The sequence below is a fragment of the Neoarius graeffei genome, chromosome 1, assembly GCF_027579695.1.
Source record: "Neoarius graeffei isolate fNeoGra1 chromosome 1, fNeoGra1.pri, whole genome shotgun sequence".
Taxonomy (NCBI): Eukaryota; Metazoa; Chordata; class Actinopteri; order Siluriformes; family Ariidae; genus Neoarius; species Neoarius graeffei.
Window position 1 is genome coordinate 101677851 of NC_083569.1, and position 12100 is coordinate 101689950.

At 41.8% G+C, this 12100-nt stretch overlaps 1 protein-coding gene across 1 annotated transcript; it reads right to left on the reverse strand.

Moving 5' to 3' along the window:
- Nucleotides 1-1542: 1542 nt before the first annotated feature.
- Nucleotides 1543-9954, reverse strand: LOC132889380 (aquaporin-4-like). The gene is made up of 4 exons (XM_060925805.1): nt 9547-9954; nt 7233-7397; nt 6134-6214; nt 1543-1815 (listed from the first exon to the last, which is right to left on the reverse strand). Exons 1-4 carry the CDS (start codon nt 9928-9930, stop codon nt 1543-1545), a joined length of 903 nt encoding a protein of 300 aa, XP_060781788.1. The 5' UTR covers nt 9931-9954.
- Nucleotides 9955-12100: the final 2146 nt, after the last annotated feature.

A 12100-nucleotide genomic window follows, 5' to 3' on the forward strand; every position in this document is an offset into this window, starting at 1 on the left:
TTTGTTCATCCTTAGTAACTGCCTGGTCAGAGTTGATGTGGTTTAAATTAGGCTACTGCTTTGTTTTTATTTTGGGAAACATAACCAATGTATGGCGGCACGGTGGTGTAGTGGTTAGCGCTGTCGCCTCACAGCAAGAAGGTCCTGGGTTCGAGCCCCGTGGCCGGCGAGGGCCTTTCTGTGCGGAGTTTGCATGTTCTCCCCGTGTCCGCGTGGGTTTCCTCCGGGTGCTCTGGTTTCCCCCACAGTCCAAAGACATGCAGGTTAGGTTAACTGGTGACTCTAAATTGACCGTGAGTGTGAATGGTTGTCTGTGTCTATGTGTCAGCCCTGTGATGACCTGGTGACTTGTCCAGGGTGTACCCCGCCTTTTGCCCGTAGTCAGCTGGGATAGGCTCCAGCTTGCCTGCGACCCTGTAGAACAGGATAAAGCGACTAGAGATGATGAAATTCTGTAAAGCTGCTTTGCGACAATATCTATTGTTAAAAGCGCTATACAAATAAACTTGATTTGACTTGACTATGAGAAAATATTGCAGGCAGATAAATAAAAATCATAACTGTGTGAGCATTATTTAAAAAAAAATGTCTCATGCACATCTTGACTTGAGACCAGTTATGAACTTGAGCGATGTATCTGAGGTTGAACAACTGTTAGAATTCAAAGAACATGCTGACATTGTTGGCATTTCAAGGTTTTCAAGGGGTAGAGCGATCCATCCATCCATCCATTATTCATAATCGCTTATCCGGTGCAGGGTTGCAGGCAAGCTGGAGCCTATCCCAGCTGACCATGGGTGAAAGGCGGGGTACACCTTGGACAAGTTGCCAGGTCATCACAGGGCTGACACATAGAGACAAACAACCATTCACACTCACATTCACACCTACGGTCAATTTAGAGTCACCAGTTAACCTAACCTGCATGTCTTTGGACTGTGGGGGAAACCGGAGCACCCGGAGGAAACCCATGCAGACACGGGGAGAACATGCAAACTCCGCACAGAAAGGCCCTTACCGGCCGCTGGGCTTGAACCTAGGACCTTCTTGCTGTGAGGTGACAGCGCTAACCACTCCACCACCGTGCCACCCCACATAGAGTGATAGCGTTCATCTTTAATTAAAAACAAAACAAAAACTTTAGGTTTAAATCGAAAACAGATACAAATATTTGAAGCATTAAACAGACACAGATAGTGGGATTGCCCCGAGAAGACATTTGTAGAGTTCTTGTTGCATTAAACAGAACACAGATAGGACACTCATCATCGCAAATACACTTTGTTGGATGTGCTGGAAGGACAAGTTCTCCTGGGGACAAGGCTTAGGACTTAATTGAAGCAAAAAATCCTAACTGTGTTATTAATGAAGATAAATTTAGTATTTAGAAAAAGTGGTTCCCGCATGCTTTTAGTTATCATTAGCCAGCATGAGTTCATTCATTGTTAGCCATGTTAGCATTGGATAAAATGCAGGATCCCTTGGCATACTGATGATGGAGACATGTTACACATTGGTCTCCTTCACCAGCATGACTGATAGTCATACAGGGGTCAACCCATCACCCGATATATCCTGTAAAGCCTCCTTCTTCTCCCCTTTCTCCGTATATGAAGAAGAACCAGGGCTGATCGTAATATCATCTTGCTCTCCAACTTGCTGGTTGATGGGACACTCCACCTCTTTATATTTTCCTGAAGAATCTTTGATCAACGTCTCTTTGCAGTATTTCTTCAGTTCCAGGTCTGGACAGTACAGGTACTCGTACATTGCAGCTGCCAGAATGCCGCCTAGAATGGGGCCAACCCAATACACCTACAGGAAAAGTAGAACAAGTACACAAGTTTAAATCTAGCACCTTAATGGGGTCCTCAGTTTATCCCAAGTAGAACTTGGTTACACAACTAGAAACAGTATCCATCCAAAGAACCCATGAGAACCAATTTACCTATGAGTGTACAATACTGAATTAGAACCATTGACCATCCAAAGAACGTTACCAATGCATGAACCATTGGGTCTGTTAACATGGATAGCGGGATGCAGTGAAATCACTTGTACAACATTCTTTTGAAGAAAAAAAGGTTACATCTAGAACATTAAATTGTTCTTCAACTTGTTCCCAGAGGAGAACACTAAAAGGTTCTTTGGGGAATTCTATAACATAATCCCTTTTGGAAGTGAAATTTTTTAATTATTCAAAATAATCCTTAAGGAACCCATTTTTCTTTATTATGAGTTTCAATGTTGATCCATATTTTAAAACTCTATGGTAGATTCCCTGTACAGTTGTCACATGCCTTCACCCCTCATCCTGTAAGAATCAATACTTATAAGAATCAGTACTTATAATACAAACAAATGGTTAAATCTAGAACACTAAACTAGTAGTTAGTAGTAACTGTAACTACTAGGGGAACCGTGGCCTAATTGTTAGAGAAGCAGCTTTGGGACCAAAAGGACCAGCAGGAATGGTTGAAGTACCCTTGAGCAAGGCACTTAACCCCCAACTGCTAGGCATGTTGCACATCACTCTGGATAAGAGCATCTGCTAAACGCCATAAATATACTACTACAAAAGGATTCTTTGTCTTGAGTCTCTAGAGCAACCCCTGAAACCTACGGTATATACGAACCCTACAACAGTGTGGTTTCAAAGACAGTTCCAAGTTAAACTCCTTGAGGAAGAACCTTAACTCTCCAAAAAACTTCAGGATCTCTTGTTTCTAAGAGAGCATGCTCATATTTCCTCTATACGTACTAGTATAAAATTTTCCATTCGTTCCATTGCTCCAAGTGGTGACAAAGACCATGTACTCATGTTTGCTTTGGTTTCTGGTCTAGTCTTGTCATCACCCCAGTCCTGTCATTGGTTTGTTGCCTGAGGCTTGTTCTGTGTTTCATAATACTTCCTGGATTTGGCCCTAGCTCCCATTCCTCAATTCTTTTTTAAAGATTACTCTGTATAAAGTCTGCCGAACCTGTCCTTTGCTTTGCTATAGACTCTTATTATGATAGTACTGAGTTTATGCACTTGTGTCCTGCCACACTCTACTTACTCACAGAATGCCACACAGGGCTACGAATGGATTTTGCAAGCCTCAGCACATTCTGCACAGTGTTTGACACAGTCTTGTGTAGCAGGCTAGGTCCAAGTAATGCTGCTAAGTTCGATCTGTCACTGGGAACATATGGGTAATTTGACACAATTCTTAATTATAGCAGCACACATAATAATCTGCTCTGTTTTTTGCACCTAGGTTGCATCTGACCATAGCAGCTAAAGGCCCGGTCACACAGCACTCCGCGTCTATATCACGTACAAAAAGATACAAAAATCTGGTGGACGTGGTCGTAAGTGGTAATTTTTGGTCAATTTTTGGCTTTGCCGTGCTTTGTACGGGGTATGGCCGTCGGCGGCTGTTTCACTGCTGCAGCACTGTCAAATCACGGGTAACCGCGGCTCAGCATCGTTGGAAGAGCGGCTTGCTGCGCATATAAAAGCGGTAGGATATGTTGAGCCTGTATCAGTTGGTTCTGTTGGTGCTGGAGCATTAAGATGAGGACATCACAGCGTTGAGGGTTCATGTTCACCCCTTGACATCTAGACTGCAAGTGCCGAGGTCTCAGAAAATTACGGTATTTACATGCCGCAAATCAGAAGTGATGCAGAAGTGATTAGACAGTGATCAATCGAATTTAGAACTTGTTTGAGACGTCGTTTAACGGGCTTAGACAGTGGTATGTACGCGGAAAAATCCATTTCTCAGTGATAAGCCGCTAAACACACGCTATATCCCGTGATACCAACGCGTAACACCCGTCCGATGACCGTGCTCTGCCCGTGATAGACCGCCAAACTTTCGCGTCTTACCACGTCTCCCCAAGTTTTAATAACGGCCGGGACACTGATTATCACGTGTTTTTCACGTGTGTTGCACGTCTTTACCACGTGTGCCGGCCGTGGTTGTCCGCGGTCTAAAGTTTTGAGCAGTCCAAAACTTTTTGCCGCGTCCGACGCCGTTCCGATTTTCCCCTGCGTCCTGTCACGTCTGTATATCGACTGTAACACGTCTTAAGTTCGACATCAACACGAACAACATCGTCTGCTTCACGGGAGAGCACTTTTTGACGGGTTTTGGCCGTGATAAAGCCGTAAAGCGCTGTGTGACCGGGCCTTAAGTTATTAGGATGGTCAGTGTTGTCCAGATATGCACTGTTAACTTTGTAATAATTGGCAAAGTAAACTGAAACAACAGAGGCTACCAATGGATAATCCACAGCCCCACTATCAGGGGGAAAAATGGAGAAGGTTGTCCTAGGACTGGGATCAAGGATCCCATGGAAAAAGCTTGCTTGGTTTAAAAAAAAAAAAAAAAATCAAGGACTTATCCAGGTCATTGGAAGCTATGCCTTAATCAGTGATCTAAGTGTTTAAAATAAGCTGTAAACAGTTGTTTCCTAGGCATTCCTAAGCAATCTTGCATCAAAAAATTAGTAAAGAAAGAAAAGAAAGCACAACTTTATTCATCACACACTTGTGAAATTTCCTCTCTGCATTTAACCCATCTGAAGCAGTGAACACACACATGAGCAATGAGCACACACACACACATACATACATACATACATACATACATACATACATACCCAGAGCAGTGGGCAGCCATGCTAACAGCACCCAGGGAGCAGTTGGGAGTTAGGCGCCTTGCTTAAGGGCACCTCAGCCCAAGGCCATCCCATATTAACCTAACCGCATGTCTTTGGACTGTGAGGTAAACCGGAGCACTCCGAGGGAACCCAAGCAGACACGGGGAGAACATGCAAACTCCACACCGAAAGGCCCTTGCCTGCCACTGGGTTTGAACCCAGAACTTTCTTGCTGTGAGGCGACTGTGCTGACCACTACACCACTCTGCCCCCCCCATGATAAAAATAATTTAAATCATATGCAGTCACCAGATCTCAACCAACTTGAACACCTATGGGAGACTTTGGAACAACAGCATTCCACAACCATCATCAGAACACCAACAACAGGAAGAAGGGTGTTCATCATTCCAGAATATTTCCAGAGACTATATACTGTATGTAGAATATATAACAAGGTGCACTGGACCTGTTTTAGTGGCTTCTGGTGGCCTGATATCTTATTAAGCCACTTTATGTCAGTACACACCTATAAGGAGCATGGAAATGTAGAATACCAGGTTTGCAGTTTGCTTTCAAAGTTATTTATTGGGAAGTTTGAAAATTCTGCTTGGCTAGCTCTTACCCTACTTTATGTAAAAGCCCAAACATTAGGTTCTAGTACTGGGGTCATGAACTATTGCTATGGTCCCAGAGCTGCAAAGCTGTGCTGCTATGTACCAGTTCTATTTATCTCATCTTATATTTACCAACCCAGTGATGAGTTGCACCAGCTGTGCTGGGGTAATGGAAAAAAAATAGCTGTAATTTGAGACATTGAAGGATGACCACTGGTATCGTATCAGCGCTCCAGTTTGGGTAAAAAGAATAAGATATCCCATTACCAATAAATCCTCAAACAACATTTAATGCCTAGTTACTCCATCCATGATATAGACAACTGATCAGTATGTGGATCTTATCTTTCAGCAGTTCTGTGGTGAAACTCTACAGAATACAGCCATGGATAGAGTAAATTGGAACTGCTGTGATTGGAGTCAAACAAACAAGCTCTAATGCTGTCAGTCTCCAAGAATTGAACTGGTCACCCCCTGCTCTCTTGGCCTCAGTAGGATTTGCAAGAATCAGTTAATATTTCATTTGTCTTAAATAACCTGGTAACAGTCATGACATTTTGATTGCCTTATCAACCTTAAGGAACGTTATAAAGGTAGCAATGCCCTGGAGCACTGATAGATCAGATTAATTGTTCCTGGCAGGATGACGTGGATATGTGACCTTATTGCATTACACTTAGTGGTACCTTCTTTGCATTCCCTTATGGCATAATTATGCTTCTGGCTAAATTCTGAGCTGGTATGTGTGTCAAGGTTAGCATACAATCACAGTGTTAAAGTGATAATTAATGAATGATTTCAGAATATAACCAGTGCTCAAACAAGATGGCTGCTGTTGTTGTTGTGATTGTTGTTGCCTTTCTTACCCAGTGGCTTTCCCAGCTTAACGTGATGACTGCAGGCCCAAAAGAGCGAGCAGGGTTCATGCTGGCTCCAGTGTAAGGGATCTGTAACAGTACACAACTTGATATAAGGGTGTGGCTTCATGGTACAAGTCATTAGCATCCTAGACTTGCAAGACCATGGCATTGGTGGCATCTTTTGCATTCTAATGATCTATTACCCTGTATGAACAAGGTCTCCTTTCCAATCTGTAATCTTATCTAGGAGTGCTGATACAGTGCTGTACAGAGTGAAAAAAGGCCTAAATTCAGATTATTTGATGGATTTTATTGCTTTTCTTGCATTGAAAGCATATTCATAACACCTCTTTTTAATGTTTCTATACTCAAGCTGCAACTTTGCTGTTATAATCTCCCTGAAGAGGTTATGAAATGAAATAAACTAATTTACAAAATCAAATGAGCTGACTAACTGTACATCCCGGTAGACAATGCTGCTTAACACCTTTCTCTTAATTGTCTAAATTGGCAAAAACAGTCTAAATATCCAAATAATGGCTTTAGGCTGACAATGTGTAATCCCTAATTTGTTTCAACATTTACTTCTCAGGAAAAGACAAGAAAAGGAGAAAGTAAAGAAGAAACAGAGGGATGTGTTTGATAGTGGTGTATCTAGGCAGGGCTCTGAGTAAACTCCATAGAGAATTTACTTTTGGGAGTTAGTTGCTATGATTGCACCAACTGTTCAGGTAACACCAAGAGACAGCAGAGGTTTCTCAAAGATAATTGCTTTTATAGGTTTGGGAGTAGTTTACTACTGAAATAGAGAAACTTTTTGTTCAAATATCTTGGTCTAAATTTACTTAATTTATAATAGCAGACAATGCTTTGCTTCCGGATCTGTCCCCAAAGTCAATATAACAAACTTATTAGATCCAGATAATAAAGATGAAGGATGTTTTATTATGAAGTATTCACTTTAGGCTTAGATCCAAGATCTGCAGAAGGGCTGATCTCAACCTTTCTTACAATTTTTAATCAGGAAGATGCAGATTTGTTTTTATCCCACTGCTTTACCAAGTTAGATCATCCAAACCAACACTAGAGTGTTATATTGACTAACCGCAAAAAGATGGCCAATGACTACAGCAATACCGATGGCAAGGCTGGCTGAACCTTTGAGGTCATTACGTTTGTTGTCGCAGGTGGCAAACACGGTGAAGACAAGTTCAAACGTGATCAGGAGCTCCACAACCAGGGCATGACCCACAGAGATACTTGAGTTCACCTGATCAAAGACAGAGGACAGGAAGAGGTCTGGTGGTACATAATCCAATTCAGAATCAGCTGATTAACCATATCCAGACATTCAGTATGAGTCTTAAACCAGTGTTTGTCAATCTGAATCATGATATGCACATTACCCTATGATCATACTAGCAAGTAACAAGTCGTTAATATGTCAAGAGACATAGTTTGTCTCTGGTAGGTGAGCAGTGTCCTCTTAAATAGGAACTTATTGCAGGTACTGGAGAAACTTTGAACCACACATGCCATAGCATTGAGCTGAGGAATCATTCCAGACACTTATTTGGATTTGACACTTTACTAGATATTACTGAATTTGCATAGAATTCAGCACATCTTAATTCAAATGATGCTTGATGAATGGTTACCTGTTGCTTGTTAGTGTGATTGTAGGGTAAGAATTGGATTGTAGAATCATTTAAAGGTCATAGGCAATGGTCGGAGGTGAAATGTAGAATATCAACTTTATTGTCTAGAAGAACGACCCAAAAATTGAATTCAATCTTCCTAGTGTCTAATTTCCACCCTAAAATTGAATAAAATGGTTAAAATATACTGTTTTGCCCAATTTCCGAAGGTTTGTTTACATCTCACTTATGCGCACTTTCACCACCAGGGGACCATCGTCGTGACATCATTTAAGCCAAACAGACCGGGAGCAGCTCTGTGTTTACTTGCGAACCAAGCACACGTGTACGGACTTTGGCCGTGAGAGGTTGTGTAAAAATGTCTGAAAGCAATAGCGATTTTGAAGTAGGAACTCTCCAAATTGAATATTGAGAGGTGAAACCATATATATATGAACCTATGGCCGTTGCGAAGCAATCAGTGAATGTGGCTCACTGGTTTGACCGTGCGGCCTCAGAATCGGACAGCGACTCGGCTGACTCTGATTGTGGTGACCCCGGACCTCAACAAGACTCGCGCAAACGATTTATCCTGGTAGTTATGATAAACTCCTACTTTTGTCGTAATACTAAATAAGAGCCCTTTTGAAGAATAATTAAACCGCCCTCCCTAGTGGATATAGGTAACGATTACTTGACAGTGCGCTGGTAGGCCACATTAGCCTGCCATCCACGGCATTATACTATTTATAGCCTACTCTAAACGAGGAAATATCCCTTTGTCTCATTTCCACAATGATTGTACAGGGTCCCTCAGGACTCTTGACTTGTCAATTGCAAGCAAAAGTAAAAATGTTTACCTCCAATCTTCTCCTTTTTGCTTGAGCATTGCTGCTCCGTTTCTTCTTTGACTGCTTGATTTTGTTTCACGCGCACAAGCCACTCTCTCTGCCTCATCTCCTCTTTCGGAAAAAAACAACCCTCTGGTTTCACACACACAATCCACTCTCTCCGCCTTGTCTCCTCTTTTGGAAAAAAAACAACCCTCTGGTTTCACACACACTCTCTCCACCTCATCTCCTCTTTCGGAAATAGTCAACCCACTCGCTCCGCCTCTTCTCCTTTTTTGGAAAAAGTCAACCCTCTTGCTCTGCCTCTTCTCCTTTTTCGGAAAAAGCCAATCCTCTCGCTCTGCCTCTTCTCCTCTTTCGGAAAAAGCCAACCCACTCACTCCGCCTCTTCTCCTTTTTCAGAAAAAACCAACCCACTCGCTCTGTCTCTTCTCCTTTTTTGGAAAAAGCCAATCCTCTCGCTCCGCCTCTTCTCCTCTTCCAGAAAAAGCCAGTCCACTCTTCTCCTCTCTCGGGAAAAGGTAAAAACTTCTTTCTGAACCGGTCCCGTTGTTACTGTTCACTGCACAACAATAAGGCATGGTTTTTCTTTGGAAATTCCTGAACACACGTCTGCACTCAAGCCAAACAGCAATGTAAGTAAACGGAAGTGGACTCAACTCAAGCGGTTTGTTTGGCTTAAATGACGTCACGCTCTGAGTGGTCACGAAAATAGCTGACAGAAACTCGCCACGATCTGCGCTAACTTATTTAAATTATTACTCATTAACAATACTTCTTGGGACCAGAAGAAAATTACAGATGGTTTTTTAACATATAAAGTTTCAAATGTGCATAAATTGAAAACTGTTGCCTATGACCTTTAAGTCATGCATACACTGGATAATATAAATTAAGACTTAACTATGCTGAAAAAGTCTCAGCATCTTACCATTGTAACACCTAAACTGCCTTTAACAGCACTTGGTGTAACCAGGAACAGAATCCCTGCCCCGGTGATGGCGCCCAAACATTGTGCAGTTATATAAAACAAGGCCTTGGCAAGACTCAGCTTTCTGGTGACTAGCATGGCAGCAGTGACAGCTGGGTTTATGTGGCCTCCACTGATATGAGTGAAACATTGCACCATGGTAGCGATGGTCAACCCGAAACAGAGTGAGATGAGCACCAGGTCAGCAGGTGGTGGATTCTCCTTGTCTGATGTCCAGTTGATGGTTGAGCCAAGACTAATAAATACAAAGATTAGTGTGGCTAAGAATTCACCAGAGACTGCACGCCAAAATGCCTTTGTCCAAATGCCTTTAAAAGCTGCCATGATGCACTCACATCTGCACAATGGTAGGCACCTGCAGAAAAAAACAATCAGGACACCATTCAGTTTATACACCAATGATCAGTCATTCAACACTGCTACTACAAGTATCTGGTGGCAACCAGGGGAAATTGGGTTTCTCATCCTGAGGATTGATTCTAATCAAACTTATGGACTGTTTAAAGTGAACTGAAATTTATTTTGAGGTGTGCTCTAATCGCTATGTCTCTACTTGGGTTGTGTCCATCTTCCTTTCACCTGTATAAACAATACAGACTTTCAATACCGCACTTCAGTATTGCAATACAATACTGCAATTTTACTTTGCACCCATGTTTTCTCAAGCTTTTAAGTTACTTTGTGTTTGCAGGTAATACATGGGCTTTGCTAAGGGATGGCCAGTGACACCTTAGTATGAATCATGGCCATCCGAGTAAGAGATTATTAGCTCACAGGCCATAGGGCAATGAGCTATTGCCATCACGCGGCATCCATCGTCCATCCGTCTGTCCGTCCACAATTCACAAAAATTGTTACTCTTCCCTGAGTTCCCAATGGATTTTGATTCTGATTGTTATATTTGGAAGATCTAATCAGTCTGTACAAAAGTTACTCCCTGGTTTTGTGATTTCTCATTAACAAGTTGCTAATCAGGCTGATTAACGAACTTTCAGGAAAATCATTACTCCTCACTGAGTTTTCAATGGATTTTGATTCTGATTGTTTTGTTTGGAAGATCAAATTGTTCTAATTGTTCTCATAAAGAGCAACTTAGTTAATTATAAATGAGTCTGTTTTCTCCTGGTACAGCCATGTGAGCTACTGCGTTGCTGATGCTCTGGTTATTATTGTTGTTGTTGCTGCTGTTGTTGTCGTCGTCAGTCCAGTTATCAGTGTAATGTGAAGCTGAATCACTTGGTAAATCTCACCATGACTGCACGTTGGGAAAAGACAAAAATATCCTGGATCCACATACATATCTGGATTCTGGATCCACATACATACCTGGATTTGTATCAAAATCTAATCAATTGTTCTTTGGCCCATGGCCCACCAAATTTCATCAAAATCCATTCACTACTTTCTGAGTTACATTGGGAACAGACAAACAAACAAATGGAGGCAAAAACACAACCTCCTCCAACAAAGTTGATGAAGGTAACTATTCCCTATTCTAACTGACCTCAACAAGCAGACAGCAAACAGTGTTCAGATTTCTGTATATTATGTTAATGATATCATTACTCACTGGAATAGCATTGGATTTCTTCAGTTTGCTATGTACTACGGTTAGATATGATACTGAATGTCTAACACTCGCATACATGATAAGATGTAGCCTAATATAATGTTGGCTATATAACTTTTTTTGTGCCATTTAGGCCCAGTAGGGAGTCTACTCAGGCAATACACACAAAGTGGCAGCCATATTCAATGTCATTTCCTGTGAATGCAGATTAGTATTTTGCCTCTGTGTAGATCGCTAATGCCACCCCTGTAAACAATGATAAAAGATGGGAATGCTAAACATTACCATTAATGACTATTTATGATTATTTTACTTCATTAAGCATAAAGCTCAAACCCTTAAAATCTTGGTCTTAAATATCTTCACATAGTTTCACATTAATTCTCAATCTTTACACAACCACACAAAACCTCCTGACTCAATCACAGATATGTGACAAGGTAAAGGCTATCATATCTTCAGCCTAAGAAAATATTCTCCTTTCATTTCCTTAAACATGATAATCCATGTCTCCTGGCACCTGAACAAATATACATGTGTTATCGCTCAAAGAAAACACAAGATTGTGGTTTAAGCTCCCTCCTTCTGGGTAATGCAAAATGATGTTTGTCCTTCGGGGTCAAAGATGACCATGACTTCAATTTGGTGGGTGGCAGTTGTGGGTCTGGAGATGATTGATGAGGCCAATCTGGGCTTTGAAGGTATGCCCACATGTTGAGCATGCATGGGTTGGTGCTGTAGTGGGGGTGGCAATAGTTCGAGCCTTCTGTGCTACTCGTTTCTTCTGGGCCTAAGCGATGCGTTTCATCTAGAATTTATCCTTGATGTCCTCCAAGTTAGTCATTGTGGGAACATAAACAGTAATCAATGTTGCATTCTTCTTGCCTCCAAGTGGGAGCTGAAGTGTCATCAGGCAATCATTGA